The 21,040-nt window shown below is 33.7% G+C and overlaps 4 protein-coding genes across 8 annotated transcripts; 2 read left to right on the top strand and 2 right to left on the bottom strand.

Moving 5' to 3' along the window:
* Positions 1 to 190: 190 nt before the first annotated feature.
* Positions 191 to 6,162, bottom strand: LOC140672048 (coiled-coil domain-containing protein 142). The gene is made up of 13 exons (XM_072903845.1): positions 4,452 to 6,162; positions 4,120 to 4,340; positions 3,718 to 3,850; positions 3,408 to 3,553; positions 3,066 to 3,253; positions 2,692 to 2,883; positions 2,432 to 2,571; positions 1,991 to 2,275; positions 1,794 to 1,910; positions 1,350 to 1,503; positions 1,067 to 1,184; positions 676 to 863; positions 191 to 418 (listed from the first exon to the last, which is right to left on the bottom strand). Exons 1-13 carry the CDS (start codon positions 4,620 to 4,622, stop codon positions 282 to 284), a joined length of 2,190 nt encoding a protein of 729 aa, XP_072759946.1. The 5' UTR covers positions 4,623 to 6,162; the 3' UTR covers positions 191 to 281.
* Positions 6,162 to 8,264, top strand: LOC140672056 (tubulin alpha chain). The gene is made up of 4 exons (XM_072903872.1): positions 6,162 to 6,375; positions 6,478 to 6,779; positions 7,115 to 7,696; positions 7,941 to 8,264. Exons 1-4 carry the CDS (start codon positions 6,171 to 6,173, stop codon positions 8,178 to 8,180), a joined length of 1,329 nt encoding a protein of 442 aa, XP_072759973.1. The 5' UTR covers positions 6,162 to 6,170; the 3' UTR covers positions 8,181 to 8,264.
* Nipp1 (nuclear inhibitor of protein phosphatase 1) lies at positions 6,600 to 11,184 on the bottom strand. 2 transcript variants are annotated; one of them, XM_072903879.1, is made up of 7 exons: positions 11,044 to 11,184; positions 10,835 to 10,895; positions 10,572 to 10,725; positions 10,126 to 10,346; positions 9,829 to 10,032; positions 9,341 to 9,720; positions 6,600 to 6,730 (listed from the first exon to the last, which is right to left on the bottom strand). In XM_072903879.1, exons 1-6 carry the CDS (start codon positions 11,070 to 11,072, stop codon positions 9,355 to 9,357), a joined length of 1,035 nt encoding a protein of 344 aa, XP_072759980.1. In that variant the 5' UTR covers positions 11,073 to 11,184; the 3' UTR covers positions 6,600 to 6,730; positions 9,341 to 9,354. The 2 variants fall into 2 exon arrangements, with proteins under 2 accessions (XP_072759980.1, XP_072759977.1); XM_072903876.1 differs by lacking the exon at positions 6,600 to 6,730 and having other exon boundaries at positions 8,499 to 9,720.
* Positions 11,185 to 11,213: 29 nt separating this feature from the next.
* Positions 11,214 to 20,706, top strand: Dctn1-p150 (dynactin subunit 1). Of its 4 annotated transcripts, none has more exons than XM_072903836.1 (21): positions 11,214 to 11,352; positions 11,661 to 12,032; positions 12,413 to 12,567; positions 12,926 to 12,958; positions 13,106 to 13,165; positions 13,813 to 13,960; positions 14,475 to 14,537; positions 15,645 to 15,782; positions 15,903 to 16,040; positions 16,264 to 16,503; positions 16,604 to 16,855; positions 16,931 to 17,047; positions 17,145 to 17,388; positions 17,475 to 17,757; positions 17,831 to 18,255; positions 18,330 to 18,566; positions 18,645 to 18,939; positions 19,020 to 19,215; positions 19,305 to 19,670; positions 19,770 to 19,901; positions 19,983 to 20,706. In XM_072903836.1, the coding sequence occupies exons 2-21, from the start codon at positions 11,865 to 11,867 to the stop codon at positions 20,196 to 20,198; spliced, it is 3,906 nt and encodes a 1,301-aa protein (XP_072759937.1). In that variant the 5' UTR covers positions 11,214 to 11,352; positions 11,661 to 11,864; the 3' UTR covers positions 20,199 to 20,706. The 4 variants fall into 4 exon arrangements, with proteins under 4 accessions (XP_072759937.1, XP_072759939.1, XP_072759940.1 ...); XM_072903837.1 differs by having other exon boundaries at positions 11,245 to 11,352; positions 11,622 to 12,032; XM_072903838.1 differs by lacking the exon at positions 14,475 to 14,537.
* Positions 20,707 to 21,040: the final 334 nt, after the last annotated feature.

The raw sequence follows: 21,040 nt of genomic DNA, 5'->3' as shown, positions 1-21,040 counted from the left end.
TATACCTAATTTGTTTTTATGTATTTTTAATATTTTTATAAATTTGTAACATTTCAACGTAAATTTCACGTTTGTTTAATTTTTAAGTTTTGATTTTATTTGTTTATTTACACTAAGTTATTTGCTCTTTAAAGGCCTTGTGTATCTCATTTAAAATAAAAAATATTTTTAATAACAAGTTCCTGTGCATTCAAGTAATTTAAAAATGATTCAAGATCAAATATGTTATATAGAGCATCGACAATTTATTTCGACAATTTATTCGCAACAATTTATTTTTTTTATTCCGTACAGCAAAAATTGTATCGCTTAGGAGCGCGCAATTCAAGCCATTGTTCTTGATTCGGAACATACATTTCAGCTGGCATGCGTTCTAGACCTGGAGATTCTGGCGATCCGTGCTCGTTCGTTCTCCGAGCTGAAAAATAAAATAGCAGTAAAAAATTAAATATTAACAATTTTTTTAATGACATTTAAATCACTATTTATTAAAGAAAATTACTCATTAATTAAAGAAAATTTTAAATAATCATGAGTCTCCTAATGATGTGAAGTAAACTTTAACATTTTAATATAACGCAATAATTATATATTCGGAATAGAATCTGTTTTGTTGAAAATCACAAAAAAAACATCTGAAGAAAATAGGTATTCTAAATTAAGTTGTATAATCACCCAATCGTTTCCGCATAGCAATAGCTTCGCCCGGGTGTCTCAAGAGAAGTCGTCCAACGCCCTCGCAACGACGCAAGACCTCGTTCTTCAACAAGTGATTCCTGACATTTTGCGAAATGATCGAACACTCTGTAACCCACGTCGATACGTAAGCGAAATCCGTTAATAGCTGATATGCTCCATACTCACTGGAATTTTATTTTTACATTAGAAATCATACATTGAAATGCACAATACGAAGAAAGATATATGTAATGAAAGATGTGTGTGTGAAAGATATGTAAATTGAGAATTTATATATTATATATTAATCTTAGTAAAAGTGAAAAATTGACAGGTTTTATTTCTATATATTTTTTTCTATATTACTTCAAAATAATTTCAAATTTACCTAAACTTGATGCGATGTAGATAGATATAATCGAGCCACGCCTCGCACATTATTCGTAGAATCATGTTTGATGTCTCGTGATCCTCTATTACTTCCAGCACTGGTAGCAACACCTTTTCTGTAAAATATATAATTTGGTATATGAATAATTAACGCATCTCTAAAGTACGTAATAATAATATATACGACAATAAAATCTACAACTCGCGTAACCTTTAATAATGAATATTTTTAATATAAAAATATTTTATATATATAATATATAATATAAAATAAACTATACCAAAGTAAGTTTCCACGTAAAGACTCGCGGTCACCGGAGGTACGCTGCTATTGATTCTCCAATAATTCGAACGTGGAAAACACATGTGCAAATTCGCGAGGCTGATTACACGACAAATCTTGGCAAGTGTGTCGATACACTTAACAGAACAAATCTGCAAAAATGAAGAAATCTAAAATGATCTCTAGGTTTTTAGATAACAAATTTGAATTAAAAATTTTATTTTTCGCAGAGGAAAAATAAAATTTTCTTTTTCTCTCGGCTTTTAATAAATTTAATTTATTTTATAATATAATTAATAACTTTACATTAGTATAAGTATCTCAAAGTTTTAAGATGTGAATATAATACAGAGTAATATTTTCTTTGTGAAGCAAGAGTTATTAAATAAATAAAAATGATCTTTTCTATTTCTTAAAAATTGAAACATATATTGTATTATACCTGAAGCAATTCGACATTCGCTTTGACTTCGGAGACAATCTTCGCTCTCATCTTCGTGCACACATATACTTGGACGCTAATAGAATTCGCGGACAACGCGGTCGTGTGATCAGCGAGCTAAAATCATCGAAAAAATAAATATAAGATAATGAATTTTTTATACAAATTATTTAAAGAAAAAATGAAAAGAAGAATACCTTGAGGTAAGATAATGCTTCAAGGCAGTTTACTATGTCACCCTTAACCAGCAGAAAGAACACATCAAGGTCCCAGGTGTGGGCTATAATTCTGGCCTCCTGAATGGCCCACAATCTTGCCGTGTGCACCGAATGGTCCATTCTGTGCAACACAACGATCTGCTCTGATAACGGTAATTCTATCAATGGCGCCCCTATCACCCACTCGCCACCGATCTCACATTCGTTGCTGAGGGTAACCAGCAAATGAAACAACTCGACGAACATTTGACCTGTGTCGGTTCCCTACGAGAATACAATTTTTTTGGTTCTTTTTTTATTTAATGCACGCAGAAAAGCGCTATTTTTTCTTTTTTTTTCTATTCATATTACAAGTAATTTCAGCCATTTGTTGTAGATCGAATAGATAATAATTTAAAAATTTCTAAATAAGATATCAACCTCCGTCGACGATGGTTTCGAAAGGCATTCGAAAGCCGACGTGTAAGCTAGTCTAAATATTTGATCCCAGGCAGTGATAGTCGTGTGGTACCCAAGTGCATCGCATAAATTTTGCAGCGCTGATCTGACTGTAGGTGGAACTGAGACATAAATTTTGAAATAAATATATAATAGACTATATCGTCTTCTCGCGAAACAAATTGTTAGATAAGCACGAAAGAAACGTCTTCAAATATAAGAGAAGAAATTTTCTATTTTACTTTCGTTTCCTTGAATGAACTGTCGCAACCAATCTCTGAGATGCTGAGCACCGTGACTGTGATGAGTCGCGAGAGCTTCTCGGGACCACCATAGTATCACATGATCCAAAATACTGGACAGTGCACCCCATGCAACCTCCTGATAATAGTTCTTTACTTTCTTTATCGCGTTGCCTCTTAATCTTGTTTCGCCTAATAAATAATACGTACCAGTTTCTATTATATATAATATCTGATTGTCCATGTATCAAAGATTTTATTAATACGTTGCTCGGTGTTATATTTTATTCGTACATAATATATATATATATATATATATATATATATATATATAAAACACTATAAAATGGTCTTTAAATTGATTAAAACTGTACCTTTGCAAGTTTTTAAAGCGTCCGTGCCAAGCAATCGTGGTGAGATCTCTTGCACAACATTTAAAAGTCTAAGAACCTGCTCGTTCTGTGTGTTTACGATTGTCTGCACGCTTTCTATATTGGATGCCTCTATTTCGGATGTCGATGTCGCACTTGTGATCGGTGGCGTTAAATGCCTTGTAAGAGCACTAGTTTAAAAATGATAATAAAAATATATCTGATATGATTATAGATTACACAATCATATACTACTTATAAATATTATTTATCCATCTAATAACAGATATATATTGAGATCTGATAATAATAATATTAGCGGTATATTTAACTGTAACTGCGAACCGGTAAATCTCGATGCTGGAGTTTTCTGAAGCATCTACGTCGTTCGTCGTAGATGTTGGCTCTACTTTTTCATGAGGTTCGTAATTTGCCAGAAGGCAATCGATAAGTTCGTGGCAAGATTCCTCCGCTCTGTTTTTCGCTAATATCTAAAATTATTAATGTTAAGAATTTTACTTTATCGATATTCCGTGCTGTTTCAAACAAAAATGTAATGTTTAATTTAATAGTCTATGGAAAGAAAATATAATCTCTGAATATTTTACATATTAAGAAAGAAGGATAAAAAATAGAACGCGTTAAACTAACGTACTTGCAATATTCTAGTTACAGAGATTTTCTTCAACGGCTCCAACATGGATGGGCAATCATTGTAAAAGACATTGACGGATGAGTCTGATACGTTTCGATCCATATCGAGCATGCTGTTGTAAGCATTTACTAATCTGCAATTTGCATAAATATGTCATTATCTGGTAATATCGCAGAATTTTTAAAGATCAAGATTTTTAAGGAGCTAAATTTATTTTCGTAAAAAGACTCCGCGGAAAAATAATAAAATTAATTCTGATATTAAAATGCAAAGTAATAAAATTATAGTGTAATCGAACGAAAGAGAATGTGCTATAATTGATATAATATAGAGTAATATATAGTTGAATATATAGTAACATATAGTTAATATACTAGAAAAATTACTTTTTTTTAAGTTTACCTAAACACTATTCTTATATTTTCTTCACTTTTACAATCGACAATACCAGTAATTAAATCTTGAGTGAATTTCGCGACGATATTGAGTTTGCGCTTTAATATTATTGACAAATGATTTATTTTATATTTATATATCAGATGGGTGCTTAACTCCTTCGGCTTAAATGTCGATTTATAACTTTTTATTAATTCCTCCAAGTTATCTACCAATTCTTCAAACACCTGTAAAGCATATGAATCTTTTCATTTTTATAAGCATTTTCATAGGTATTTCATTTTTAAATATTTATTAATGATAAAATCTCTCTGTTATAAAGACTTTTTAATTCGGACCTCCAGATCGCAAGTCCGAGCTTCTGCAAAGTCCTCGATAATTAAAGCTATGCATCCTGCGAGCTTTCCCATTCTCTCGTCCAGAAGAGAAGCATCAACGAGCCATTGATCGAGAAGGCCATCGGAAAGTGGTAGCCACTTTGCAATATTTGCTCTGTAATTAGTATCCATACCTTGCTGATCGGAATATCCTTAATTATATTTTATCTTCTCAGTCGGCACTTATTTAAAGATTTCTTTTGTCACTTGGGATTACGTTCCCATTAATTTTATGACCGCGAGACTGTGGTTTTAATATTTAATTAAATTATCCATATCTTTTGTTTCGTAATTTTTTTTTTTTACTTAATTAACAGATCTTGATTGATGAATTAATTACACATCACTTTTACGAAATCACGATGGGCAGTGAAAATTAATACTATGTAAATTGATCGTGTAAAAAAGCTATAATTAGTACAATTCGTAAGAAAAAGATTTCTAGAAGAAACTGTATAATTGTATATGTAATTATACAGAAAGGGAGGAGGCAGAATTATATTGCCGTGCGATCGTTGCTTCGAAAAAATATTTCTCAGCTTCAACCACATTATTTGTTCGACATCTCGTTCTATTTCTGAAAATATTAACTATTGTCACTTTTGGATTGCAGATGGCAAGTATTGCACCAGGCGTTCTTAGTTACCACGGATACGTTTCTGTGACGCAATCAGAATATATATAGCATGCAGCATGTTTTAAGAGAGAAATGAGCGGTTTCTTTAATTATTCAAATATTGAAAATCTGCCAAAAACAGATGTAAATATATAAAGCAGTAAAATTTTACAATTCTATATTTACAATTAGCAAAATTTGACAATGTTCAAATTTAACTCGAGTAATTTTCGATTAGAAATATCGAAATGCAAGATAAAATGGTTAAAAAATATTACTCTGTATAATATTACATAACAATATATATGCTTGCATACTATTCAAATATTTGGAAAACATTTTGAATGCAAACAAATTAGAAAACTGAGCGATTAAGAGCGAAACGCGGATATTAGTACGTCGATTTCGCAGAAAATAATTTTTAATAAGTGCACAGGGCACATATTTTACTTGCTGCATTTACCAAGATTTAAATTCTCATTTTTGAATTTTATAAACCCCTCCTGACTCTTTTAAAGAGAAATAGGCGAAAAAAATATCGAGACAAATTTATTTTCTTAGTATAATTCTGAACTCATTTAAACTATTTGCATCCAATATCGCATGAAAATATCAAGTTTTTTTTTTCATTCCTTTTTTTTTAAACATAATATATTCAGTATTTGTATGAAATATCTGTCTAAAATTTTCCGTTTGACAACTTCACACATTCTAAAGAAAAGATATTAAATTTTGATTCCTCTGAAATTTAATCATAATGGTTACCAGGGCAATAAAGATATAAATTATTAGTGTTTTTTTCTAGGGCAGTTCATGGCCGACTTCCAAATTTGTCGTGTTTAAATTGAAGATTAAATTAAAATTTCGATTCGACGATTTATCCAAATTTTTATTGTGTAATATCGAGAGAATTTTATTCGGAAACATATCAAAATGGTATGAGAAGATAAAATTACGCTCTCTGAATAATTCTAAATAGTGAAAAGTAGAGATGTACATTGTCAAGCTTTTATAGCCAATAAAAATGCATTTTTTTTTCTCCCGGTTAGCGTGAGTGTATATCGATGCACGTGGGTCAAGCGGGCGTTCAGATGGGCAATTCCTGCTGGGAACTATATTGCCTGGAACATGGAATCCAACCGGATGGAACTATGCCATCCGATAAAGTCTCCGGTACGAATGACTGCTTCAACACCTTCTTCAACGAGACGAGTTCCGGCAAGATGGTACCACGGGCCGTGATGGTCGATCTCGAGCCAACTGTTGTTGGTCAGCGTTTGATAATATTATTGTTGCTCTGTTTATCAATATATAATAATATACATCCATTTCACATCAATTTTTAAATGTTGAAAATTATTACGTTTCTAGATGAAATTCGAATGGGGACATACAAACAATTGTATCATCCAGAACAGTTAATTACTGGTAAAGAGGATGCCGCTAATAATTATGCTCGCGGTCACTATTCCATCGGGAGCGAGGTGATCGAGTCGGTGATGGACAGAGTACGCAGATTGACCGATCAGTGTACCGGTTTGCAAGGTTTCTTCGTTTTCCACTCGTTTGGAGGAGGTACAGGATCGGGTTTCACATCCTTGCTTATGGAAAGGCTGTCCGATGACTACGGCAAAAAGAGCAAATTGGAATTTGTAATATATCCAGCGCCGCAAGTGAGTTTAGAAAAGTTAACCGATCTATTCTTGCAAAAGAATTTCTTTAACTCTGTCTCACTTTCATCTGAAATATAAATTAAAATTATTAAAATTGATTCTAAAAATTTATCTTTTTTTTTCTTTCTAATTTCTGAGTATTTCTTTTATAAAAAAATTAAAATTAATAGAGATAATAAATAAAGAATATAGATGGAAGTCGCAGAGAACAATTTAAAGTCTCCAAAATCTCTAATTTCGAGAATCAAAAATACATAACTTTACAAAATAAAAGCTTATATATATCTGAGAAGATAATGCAATCTCTCAAAAAATATTGTCATATTTTTTTTCAGGTATCTACGGCTGTAGTGGAGCCTTATAATGCAGTATTAACGACTCATACGACGATCAGTCATTCCGATTGCGCCTTCATGGTGGACAATGAGGCAATCTATGATATTTGTCGGCGTAAGCTTGGCATCGAGCGACCCTTGTACGCAAACCTGAATCGGCTGATCAGTCAGGTTGTGTCGTCCATCACCGCGTCCTTGAGGTTCGACGGCGCCCTGAACGTCGACTTGACCGAGTTCCAGACGAATCTGGTGCCCTATCCCCGCATACACTTTCCCCTGGCAACCTATGCCCCGGTGGTATCGGCTGAAAAGGCGCATCACGAGGGTATGTCGGTTGCGGAGATCACCTCCGAGTGCTTCGAGGCCAATAATCAGATGGTCAAGTGTGATCCGCGCGAGGGAAAATATATGGCCTGCTGTCTTCTGTACCGTGGTGATGTTGTGCCTAAAGATGTCAACGCAGCAATCGCCGCCATGAAGGGCAAGAGTTGCATCCGTTTTGTCGACTGGTGCCCCACGGGTTTCAAAGTTGGAATCAATTATCAGCCACCCACGGCCGTGCCAGGCGGCGATCTCGCGAAGGTATCGCAATTATAAACATTTTCGTGGAAAGAATTTTTTAAGTAAAAAAAAAAAATATATATATATATATATATATATATATATATATATATATATATTAGATAAAAAAAATACTGTATGTTACAATATGTATATTACATTTTTAGATCAATAGTCTCTTAAAAATCTAAACTATAATTATAGAATTTTAAATTTACAATTCATAAACTTCTAGTATATTAATTGAAATTGTACACGTGCACAGGTTCAGCGAGCTGTCTCCATGTTGTCAAATACGACCGCTATAGAAGAAGCATGGGCTAAACTTAATCATAAATTTGATTTAATGTACAATAAAAGGGCCTTTGTCCATTGGTACGTAGGAGAAGGTATGGAAGAACTCGAATTTGCGGAGGCACGCGAAGATCTTGCAGCACTCGAAAGAGATTACGAAGAAGTCGCCCTCGAATCGCCATCCACGCCTGACACACCGTTGGAATATTAATACGCGCGTTTTAGGAAAATCTTTCAATAAGAGCCGGCATGTGTATTTTTTCGCTATTCGATGACTGAGCGAAAATTATCAAATAGAAAAATGTCATATTAAACATTACGTTAAATTTTTTGTGCAAAAGAGAAAAATTTCGTTTATTTTCGTGTATATATATAATTGTCACCGCGCGTATTCTTTTTATAGATGAATTTTTTGTGAAAGTTATTTGTGGCACATAAATCATATACTCTAAAAATCAATGTTTCATCTACTGTGAAAAAGTAGATATGTAAAACGAAACAATCATGTTTTGTACCGAAATATTCTTTTACTGAATCAAAATAATATATATCTGTGTAACATTACCCAACTTTCGTTCTTTTATTAACTTCTTTTTTGGTACTCACATATTTATAAAAGTGTCAACGAAATTTTTTTTATCTATTTACATCATATTCATTGCACTTGGAGCAATAATAGTATACAAGAAATTATGCTGAAATTTGTCGCACAAATAGATTATATAATAGATAATGCTATTAGATAATTATTAAATTACTTATTAATTATCCAAGAATGACGACAATGCTAAGTATAATTTCATATCATCATATTTCATTAAAACGTTTAATAAAGTAAGTGATAAGTAATTTTACTTCTATTGATAGTTGCTATCGCATTGGAAATAAAGTAAATAGAGTATGAGTATACTCATAGAATTTACTGAAAGAACTTAAATACAAAATCCAATATTATGGTAATTAAACTGCTCTAAAATTAAAATTATCATATTATATGACAACTTTAGAGTACTCACTGAACATTGTCGTCAATTTTAATCAACCGCACTGTAATAGTAAATAATAGATATTACTACACAAATCTGCATTCTTTAAATCAGATATAAATTTTTTTACACATTTGCCTTAAATAATATTTGCCCACAAAGCTTTGAATATAAGCAGCTAAAATAAAATAATGACAATCTTATTAATAAAGTTAGTTCCTTTTGTAATATTTTACATGATTCGCGACACGATGTTATTATCGCCGAAAATATAACAAACTTGACAGAAAAAGTCATACACAAATCCGTAATGTATGAACAATTTCTGTGAAATTAATAGCTCTCTCAGAAGATCGATGATAGAATTATAATTATGTGTACGAACCGTAATTCTTTTTATTATACAAGGAGCGTTGGTATTGGTTTTTTTCCAGGCCATGCCTCTTTGGCGTATTTCTTTTTCTTCGGCTCCATCGTCCGCGGCTCCGTTGTACTCGGTAGATGTTCCTGTACATGCGGTACTTCTGTCTGTACTTGATTCGGAGTCATCTCCACTTCGGGCGCCGGATTGGGTAATGCGATACCTAGCCGTGACGTCAGCGACGTGAGAGCCGTGGAAAATGGATTGATCGACATCGAGGACGGCGTAAATTGTTCGGGAGGTAGATCGTGATAGAGTTGAGGGGTGGTGGACGTAGGTTGCATATGCTTCAGAGGATTGTGATCTTCCAACAATGATATGAGACCTCCTTCCATACGCATTCTCTGCAACAAAAAAAGCATGTTTTTCATAGAGTCTAAACCTATTTTATAATTAAACGATGCTTTGTTTCCTTTCGTGTAATAATTATCGTATGAGATCATCACACATACCTTGCTAGGAACAACTGTCGTTTGTATAAGATTACGAAACCTCCCGACTGACGGATCGATGTCTTCCGGATTAATTACCTCTTCGTCGTCGTTAAAGGTGATTCCCTTTTTCTTTCGCTTGCGCGTTGGTTTATGCATCTCGTCATCTGTTATGCCTAGCATAGAGATTCGTCGATTGTGAGCTGTGTTAAATTCTGTTAAATTCTGAGAAAAGAGAATTATAAAATTTGATCATATATTTTAGTAAAAGTTTGAAAAATTTTTTTACTATACATATACCAAACTTTTGACACATACATCAAGCTCTGTTTCAGTTTCTGGTAAACCCAACAAGCCACCAGCATCAATATCCTCAGATAATTTCTCTAATTCTTCGATAATAGGTCTAGCACCAGTCTGAGGTCTTTCTCTAATTATATAATATCGAGTAGAGGCTCCAAAATGAAATGTACTGTCAATTGGTAATTGGGTTGGTTTGTGAGCTTCCAAACGTAAAGTTCCAATATAAGTACCATGTGCTGAAAAGTTATTGGAAAATCTTCATGAAATAACTATAAAGTATCTTTGCAAAAAAATATATCAAACTCTTTATAGAGTTATTGTTTAGTGATAACAATATATTTTCCTTTATTAGCTATTGTTGATAAAAAAATGAACATTTACCATTTAAATTTTGTGAAAATGTATTTCTTAAAAAAACCTACACATTGATGTTGATCTAAACTATATATATATATACTTACTGCTGCCTAGATCAACTAGAAATGCCCGATTGAGATGTTTATGATAAACGAGAGCTGCGTGAACCCGAGAGCAAGATGCATGGTCGATACAAAAATCATTCAGCTGTTGATTGCGTCCAAATAAATAACATTTCTTTTCATCCACCATAAGTTTCTGCAAAGATATATTTACGTGATGTGTATCAACAACATGTAGACATGGCAGAACTTTAAAGTGATGTTATTTGAGTTAAACAGACAATTAAAGCAACGTATTTTTTTACCTGTATCAACTTGTCATTTTTTAATACATCCAGATGCAGTCCTACTGGTGGCTTCCCAGCCCTGAAAAGAAATACAATGTACATGTATTGTAATACTGGATGTCTCTACCTTCTTGCGATTTCAGCGACAAAAAGCGGGACGCGCAATTTCGTAAACGCAGATCCCTGACTAAATTCGTCGAGAATTTATCGGCCTAGTAAATACATACCAATTTGGAACCTCGTAGTGATTAGCCATTGTCGTTTACTTGCGCAACAATATATTTTCTCTGATTTCTCAACCAGAGAAGAGTAGAGCGACAGCAACACTTATGAATTGTACAATACGCACACATGCGTATATACATGCGCGCGCGCACGCGATAAAAACAGGGGGTACTGGACACTGGACTGTTGTTTCCTTCTGTCTCCTTCCTTTCAGAAAAGGAAGGGGACGACGATTTTCAGCGCCGTCTATCCGTTCCCGAAAGTGGTTCCTCTCGTAAAATATTGTAGAATCTCATCAGCGAGATCGCAGGGTAATATTCGATTTTTTTATTTGCATTTGTACTTTTCTTTATATTTATTTATTTTTTAATCTAAAATTTAATATGCAACTATTTTTTTCATTTGAGGGTATGTCAGTAAATCACATTCCTCTTCAGCTCTATATTTTCACAATTTTTGCTTCTTTCTTTTCCTGTCAAAAGAATTGTAAATATTTACTTTATTTGGAAAATGTAACAATTTATGTAAAAGAAATGCAGTCAATTAACCTTTTTTTTTTTTATTTTCTTAAATTGGAAAGAGGGAGGTTCAATCCATATTTGTTAACCTGTTCAAGCAGAAGTGCACTTGTCGACATCAATGACATCACGATACAAACATCACGTCTTATCTTCGTAAAGGAACTACTCGACAAAATATAATCTTGAAATATTTATCCGCACGATTGTTTGACGAAACGGCCTGTGAAAAACTCGTGCGCGAAGCACGAAGGTTATTAGTAATCAGCTGATGTGTCCGTCTGGATGAGTCGCGGTTGACAGAGATGTCATTCAAAATTGGCCAACGTGTCGAGGTACCCGTGAAGGAATGTCAAGGCGTGATAGCCTACGTTGGCCACCCGGCCTTTGCATCGGGGAAATGGATCGGCGTGATACTCGACGAGCCAAAAGGAAAAAACAATGGTACTGTCAAAGGCCAGATGTACTTCAGGGTAAGTTACAATCGACAGTGAATATTGAATTCCCCAATGCATTATCAATGATAAATATTTATTGTCCACAAGAGAAACAAAAGATTAATTCCCTCTTTATTATATAAGTCGAAATACATATATATATATATATATATATATATATATATATATATATATATATTTAATACATGCATACATGATGTATATACATTACAAGTCTCATTGAATTTCTCTTACAATATAATGTAATAAATAAAAAAAGTCATACATATATATATACCACTTTTTTATTTATATAAATAGTTTTGTATGGCAAATTTATTTTTACCATGTAAAACAGTTTAGTTTTTGCTTGCTAACAAAGAAAATATCTTTATTATTTATTTCTAATGCTGCAGTGTGCAGAAAATCATGGTATGTTTGCACGCCAAACCCAACTTATTCTATTGGATGATGCTGGTAATAGGACGGAACCTATCAGTCCATCATCGGCAGGTAGCAATGCCACAACACCTGATGACAGTGCTGCTAGAGCGAGGAGTCGCCTAAATAGGTGAGCTTTCGTAGATACAATTGCTTTAAAAAATTCTGGCTATGCATTTAAAAAATAAATCCTTACAAAAAATATGCATATCATAATTTTTCTGTAACAAATGTATCAAACTACAAATATTATTAGCCATGTATATGTGCTAGCCCTACAATTAAACATAAATAACAGTACTTACAATATTTTAGCACATTGGAAGTAAAATAAGCTATTAATTAAAGTAATTAAAATTAGTTGTAATTAATTAAGTAATATTTAATTTATTTACATTAAGATTATTTGCATTAGTTATATGCTCATTATTGTTGAGTTAACTAAATGAAATATATGGAATTTTTATTCATCATAATTTTCATGCTAGCATTAGTATGCGTCGAAGGAATGAGCCTACAGCGTAAGTTTTATGTTATATAATAATATCGAGAGTTAAAAGGAATGATTATTTTCTTTCTCCGCAAGCTTAGAAATATTTTTTATAAATTAGTAAATAGATGAGTATTTAATTAATAAATTCTTAAAATGTATATGCTGCTCATAAAAGTGTGCGGAGAAAAACATCTCCTGCGAATGTTACTCGTCAGCAATCTGACAAACTTTCTGGGTAAGATTATTATTAACCAAAATCTTAGCAAATGTCAACAGTGTGTATTTCTTATTGCTAGTGTGCTTATATGGATATTTTGAAAATCGCTATTGTCTCTTATAATGACACTTCAAAATGTCAAATGCATTCTATCATTGAGCTGAACATCTAAAATATTTTACAGCTTTAAAGCACAAGCAACTTGCCAATATGCCTCTTTTAAAGCTTTTACACATTTGTAATAATTATTTCCAGCTAGTAAATAATTATTTTGTTGCACTTACTATTATGACATAAAAAAGTTACATTGCTGAATATGAAATAATTGAACATATTTGCCAATTTACTGCACTTTCATAAAATACATTCTCAGATATATGATTTTTATGATTTCAAATTTTTTTTGTGGATATATAATTTATATAAAAATTATCATAAAATATTTTACAATTTTATGTTATTTTAGGTACATTTTTATTCACTTTGCTTTGTTATTTTTATATCAGTAATGTAAATTTGATTTTCTATTACAATTTGCAGTTAGCCTCTTTTTAGCCTATATATAATATATTATTATCAAAAAGTATTAATATGCATATAATGTTAAATATATATAAATACATTTATTGTGTAATAATATAAATATTTTATATTATTTTTTACAGTTCTCGATTATCCTTGACTGGAAGTAGAACATTATTAAGTACTGCAAGCACAGAAAGTCTAACTGGATCACTGCATGAACGTAGAGACGGTGGCGAATCGTCAATTCCAGCACCAACTACAGCTTCAAAGCGTGCCTCTTTTATTGAGGTAAGACATTACACTGTAAGCTATGATAACAAGTAAGATTCTATTTATAATAGTATAGATTACTTTTATGTTGAACTGTAAGAACAGAAAAGATCTGTCCATTAAAAGAAACATTATCCAAAAAGATTCAAAGCATGATATACATACAATAAGTAGTATAATTCTTATGAACAGATTATTTGTTATATTTTTGTGATATACTTTCATTGTGTTTTTAACTAACAAACAGATTCTGACATTTTGAAATCTCTAGGTTTTTCGATTATTTGTATGTTTCTTATATTCATGTGCAAAGAATCCTATTCTGTGACCCAGTGATATATCAGTCAAACGCAGTTTTGCACGTTTACGTTTCGTCATGACCGGAAAGTGTGCTTGGAAATATATGTGAGGTAGAATTAAAGGTGGCAAACTCTAAGAAAGAAAAAAAAAACTGAAAAATTTGTGCGAAAGCAAGTCAAAGGACTTTGGTGGCACAGAATGATTCATATGGGAATGCACGTACGTGTTTCAGAAGTCCCCTAGCACGAGCTCGCCTCCCGGCAAAAAGCCAAAGGCCCAAGATGATCACAATAATGTAATTAATATTCATTAATTGTAATACCTCAATTTTTTATTATATACATCACCTCTCTAATATCTTGTTCTTTCTCATATTAGCTGTTTATCCATCATGAAGCATCGTAATCAATTTTTTTGTAACAAATTAACGTCATTGCACCTTTGCAACGGGTACACCCTTAGTGGATTACAGATTTGATTTTTCGTATTATTTTTTGCCACATCTTTCTAGCATTATTTTATTTAACATCAGCTTCATTAACTGAGTTTTACGATACTTGGATAGTTTATGATTTATAGTGGAAAGGGGCATCATGTCGTGTGTTACCCTTCTTTGTGCAGTTAGGAATTCAATATCCTCTATATATGTGTTGCAAGAGTAATAATACTAACACTAGTATGGACAAATTTTTTTTAACAACATAGTACAGAGGTATAACTTTGCCTGACCAATAACTCTCTCGGAGTTATTTATAATAATTATATCTGTTAAGAATTAATTTTCCTGGAACGAGAATGCGCAAATGATACATGTGCCAATCGTTAGGATACGTAATACATGAAATAGTCAAGATGAAATGAATGAGAAATAGCTCTGACTTTAGTATGTTATATCCTGTGTAAATGTTTCATACAGCACACGATTCAATTCATCAGCTGTGGGTCTTCTTATATATATTTGTTAGTACTAATAGAGTATTCGGTGTAGCTTGTTGGTGTTTGCTATCACAACTAATCTCTCACCATTAATCACCATAAAACAAACTAATTCTACTCAAATGTAAATACAAAAACAATATCGTATAAAACCATATGTTTCTTATGTAGGAAATGTGGGGTGTTTTTTTCATTGCCGCATTTTGAGAATAATTATCTTTTTTTTTTTTTTATTGTCTTTTTTTGCGCCATTCATATCGCATTTACGTTATTACCGTGTATATATATATATATATATATATATATATACATATATGCGTTTCAAGCACAGGTACACAGGTTCAGAGGACCTTGAAGAAACTCTTTGGCGATATACAATTCTTTCATGCGATAATAAAAAGAACACCCAACGGTACAAAATTTGATAATATGTATAACATTTTATTTTCTCTTTTCTGTAATTCAGACAGGTTTTGTAGAAACGTTGAAACCGCAATTCGTACCCGGTCAGGTGATGGCGGGTTCGGCAGCGGCTGCAACTCTAGTGGAAGAAAAATTATCACATTTACAACTTGTACAAGAAAATGATAACTTAAAATCTCAGGTAAACTAAAATTTCTCTTAAAAATATAATTTTCTCATTATAGTTTTACGGATTACATATATCTCGTATAAAATGATGACATATGTAGATACATATATATAACAGTACAATATTATATAGGTACGTGATCTTACTGAGAAAGTAGAAACGCTACGTGTAAAACGAATGCAAGACAAGGAAAGAATGAAAGATTTCGAAAAAACGAAACTTCAACTCGAACAGCTTCTTGAATTCAAAGCTAAAGTCATGGAAAGTCAAGTGAGTACACAACTTATGCATATAATGTAAAATAGCATATATATATATATATATATATATATATATATATGTATATATATATATATATATATAAGTATATATATATATATATTTATTTATAAATATAAAAAAGTGTTATATTCCTCTTCATTTAATAAACTTATCTTTGTAATTCCCGAAAATAAATATTCTCAATTTTTTACTTTCATTATGTTTATCAAAGGCAAGTCTTCAGAGAGAACTTCAACGAGCTCGACAAGAAACCAGAGAAGCTCACGCAGCGAGAGAACAATATCAAGAAGAAATGTCGGATCTTGCAGAGACAGTGGAAATGGCTACGTTAGATAAAGAAATGGCCGAAGAAAAGGCTGAAACTCTTCAAATCGAATTAGAGCAACTCAAGGAAAAGTTGGAGGAACAAACATTGGATCTGGAAATATTACGCACAGAAATGTCCGAACGGGTATAAAATCTTGTCTTCGTTAAAGCCTAGTTCTTACGCGATATTAATATAATATCTTTTTTTTAGAATATATTTAAATGATATTATTTCCTTAAATCAGGCAGGCGGCGGCGGATCGGCCACAGGAGTTTCTAACTACGAGGTGAAGCAATTGGAACAGCAGAACAATAGATTGCGTGAAACGCTCGTGAAAATGCGTGATTTGTCGGCGCACGAGAAACACGAATTCCAGAAACTGCAAAAGGACATGGATCAGAAGAAGTCTGAAATTTTGGAATTAGGTCGTACGAAAGAGAAGTTGTCGGCGCGTGTCGAAGAGATGGAACATCAGATAGCGGATCTACAGGAACAAGTATATATAATGCTTGTATAATTTACAGTAATATTTTATCCGATATACGATTACACATTTTTAAATTCCCTGTAGGTCGATGCAGCATTAGGTGCGGAAGAAATGGTTGAAATGCTAGGCGAGAAGAAAATGGCGTTGGAGGAGAAAGTAGCTGAGCTAGAAGAAGCTGTCGCGGATTTGGAAGCTTTGCAGGTACATGTAGTTTTCGCATATTTTGCGTTGTATAAATATACAATATACACTACGACAATTCATGATGAACAATACAATAAATAATAACTTTACGTAGGATATGTCCGATCAACTGGCCGAATCGTCCAAAGAGCTAGAGCTGGAGCTTCGTGAAGAGTTGGATCTCGCTCTTGGAGCAACTCGCGACGCTCAGAGGCATCGAGACGCTGCGCTAGAGACGCTCGCGGATCGCGAATTAACCATCACCAAGTTCCGCGAACTCACGCATCAATTACAAGAGCAGTGTTTGCAGTTGCAACAACGAGTTCAGTCAACAGAGTCTACCAAGACTAATGTTCGAGGTAAGAGACACATTCGTTCAATATGAGACTTTATAAAATAACCTTTGATTTTCCTCAAATTTTCGTACTTTAAATTTATCATTTAGGTGCGGATCAACAACTTGCGGAGATACTAGATTTCCAGAAAACATTCGCCGAAACCCGAGCGCAAACCAAGGCGGTCGATCTCGAGCTGCGTCGATTGGACGCTGATGAAGCGCGGCACCACGTGCGCTATTTATTGTCTTTCATGCCTCCAGCATTCTTGGCCCGCGGTGGAGATCACGACGCAATATTAACGCTCTTATTGATACCGAGAATGACGCAGAAAACAGAGATATTGATTTCACAAGTTCGAGAGAAATACAGATCTATCGAGAAAATAGATAGGTAACAATTTTACTTTGTGCAATTTATATATTATACAATGTCTTGTATAATACTTTGTTTTTCTTTTCTACAGGGCTTCGGTAGTGAGAGGTCATTCGGTAGCGCAATACTCGTTCAGATCTCGTTTATGTTCGCATATGTACGCCTTACAAACGACTTTGAGCTGCTTCGAATCGGCTTTGAATTCATGTAACCCGGAAATGTTACTTAAAGTGGGCGCGGCTTATCCGGAAATGGCTGCACAAGAAAAATCCTTAGATTCGTTGATCGAACTGGCTAAGAGAGATCAGTTAGACGAGAATTTGCCGATGGACGCGATCGAAAAATGTTGCACCTACTTTGCCACGATGTTCTCTGTGCTCTTCGGTGAAAGCACGACTATCAATCAAGCCCGTTTAATAGTCAATGGTACAAGAACATTGAGTAACACGTGCGACGCCATCGCCACTGATGCTACGGCAATCAAAGCGCTGATACAAGGAGAGGGTGGTGATATAGGTTCGTTGACATTTCATTAATTAAATTTGATTGGTGTAGACGTTGTGCTTCAACGCGTATTATTATTGCTTAAGGTTTGCTCTGTCAACATGTCGAAACTACATGCGAGGTAATCCAACAACACTTGAAGTCAGCTAGAAGACGAGTACCACGGGATCAAGCTGGTCCAGCATTTTCCGTAGGCGCCAATTTAGGATTAGATAAAGATTGCAACGAACAATTTTCGACGTGTTATCAGCATGGCGTGAAAATTATGAAGACTCTTAAATATCTATTGAAAAGCGCTCTGCAAGCTATTACCGAAAATGGCGGTAAGTATATTCAATAGGTTTCTCTTGAAAACTTACTCTTGGCGATATTTTTACATCGACGAATTCAATTGCTTTCAGATTTGGATACAGGACTCACTGCTGATAAGTTGAAGGAAATGGCCGCGACGTCCAGTGAAAGGGTGTACGATACGGAAGATCTAGGACCTGTGGCCACTATCAAGGCTAGCTTGACGGTAATACAGCAATTGGCGGCGAATCTCGCGCAAAAGATGGCTGAATGTGAAAATGAATTGGCCATAAGTGGACAAACACAGAGTCAGCAACAATCTAAGGACAGTGAGTTAATAATGCCAATTGTATCTAGAGCGAGTGCAGTGAGAAAAGAGGCAGAAGAAACGAAAATACTCAGCAGGTATTTACATCCCTTCGCTGACACTGTATATATTTATTATCAAAAGATCATTTTATAATTTTTTAATATGTTTACATTAGAAAACTCGAAGCAAGGGATAGCGATATACGCGAAGCGAGATTAGCTCTGCGGGAGAAGCAAGAGGAATTATCCGAGATGACGCTGCGAAAGGAATTGGCCGAAAAACGTTTCGCGACGCAACAGCACGAACACGAGATGAACGTCGAGAAGTTGAAGAGAAAAATGGAAGAGGCACAAAATCAATTGAAACGCAAGGTATTTTTTTTTTCGCTATGACAAATTGTAATGTCACGTGTATATCTTTTAACGTAATTTTTTAAAGTATCGTATTTTTTTGATAATAGGAAAAAGAATTCGAAGAGACAATGGACCATCTTCAAACCGACATCGACAGTCTGGAAACGGAGAAAGGGCAATTGAAAGAAAAATTAAAGTCAATTGGCAAGAAACCGATATCGGTGTCTTGTGGAGCTGATAGTATGACAGGAAGCACTTCAATAACTAGCACTTTGGACAATAAATATTATGTACAAGAAATACACGCTCTTAAGGAAGCTTTGAATAACGAGCACCAGCAGAAAAAGAAAATATTGTGCGACGTTTTGCGTCAAAAGCTAGATAGTTTAGAGCCATTGTCGTCACCAGCACATTTCAAATCTCTAGATTCAACAATTCAAGAATTGCGAAAGAAGACTACCGATCTCGTTAAGGTTTTAAATCGTTTAATATTGACACTGCCCATAATTATATTAATAATTATCGATTATATTATTTGCTTTGAAATAATTTTTTTTATTTACACATTTCAGGATGTCGAGAAAACTCTAGTTTATCCGACAGTTCCCGATCTGCGGCGTAAGGTGCCTGAAACGTCTTATCATTACTTATTAGAACGGCGAAGAAACATCATGCAGTTGAAGGCACGAGCTGACGAGTTAGCTGTAAGTGTTAAATGACAAGAGAGTGCAAATTAATATAATATTGATGAGTACTGGATACCCATAAAATTACATTTTCTTCAGGCCCAAGTACGTCGCGAGGCTATTAAACGCACGCCCGGTGGAAGAGCAGAAGCGAATTTCGCCGTGTATCCGAATCGCGAGATGGCAGCGGCAATGCAGGAACGCAAATTACTCGCCGCCGAAATAAAGATCCCTTACAACGGTCCGGAAAAATCCTTTTCTGTTAACGTAGGACCTCAAGAACTTAGGAAAATTCACACTCTACTCTATTATTGAATGCTCGCGCTTTGTTATTTATTTCTTGGCGACAAGGTATGTGTAATTATAAAAGTCTTAAGAAGTAATTGTATACACAAGAGACTATCTTTTTCATTTTTTCATGGTAGTAATATTTTTTATTATATACCCTGCCTCATGAAAGAAAAGCTAAAGCTAATTATTATAGATGTCATTGAAGAATTTTACATTAAGTAGGCTTTTGTACAGAGAATTTGTGCCTGTATTCTCTTGTATCGATGTGAGACAGGTACAAAGGGCAAATCTAGTAATTCGTAATTTGCACTTGTGCAATGTTTATTTATTTCTGATGGGCTACAGCGCGATGACCGGTGCATCGCGACTGGGAGGCTCTCTCTCCAGTGTTCGTTCACGTTTATAAACGCAATGTTATGTTTAGTATTAACAATTCAGAAGAGAAATCATGTGCCTCCATGGCTTCTTTTTTCGTATTATATATATATATATATATGTCTTTAAGAATTGTCAAATATATGGTCTAAAAATATTTACATAAGTGTGTTCTTTGTAAATATACACCCTAAATGGTGATGGTATCACAACAATAGAAAGTAGCGTGGTCTGTATAGAGTATTCCCACGCCTTTACCTTGACCAAACATCATATACACTTCACTGTTGCGTATGATATATATATATATATATATATATATATATATATGTATATGTATATCATACGCAACAGTCAATCATAAATTATTACTAAGATTAATACACATTTTTTGATGAAACAGAAATATTTATAGTACAATATTCCAGTTTTTCTTTTTTTTATTTATAGAGATAAAAGGAGCAGTAAACTGTTGATGTATTCCTCAAATA

This window comes from Anoplolepis gracilipes, chromosome 12 (assembly GCF_047496725.1).
Source record: "Anoplolepis gracilipes chromosome 12, ASM4749672v1, whole genome shotgun sequence".
Lineage (NCBI taxonomy): Eukaryota > Metazoa > Arthropoda > Insecta > Hymenoptera > Formicidae > Anoplolepis > Anoplolepis gracilipes.
The sequence above is the reverse complement of the archived record's forward strand: the minus strand, read 5'-3'. Positions and strand labels throughout refer to the sequence as shown.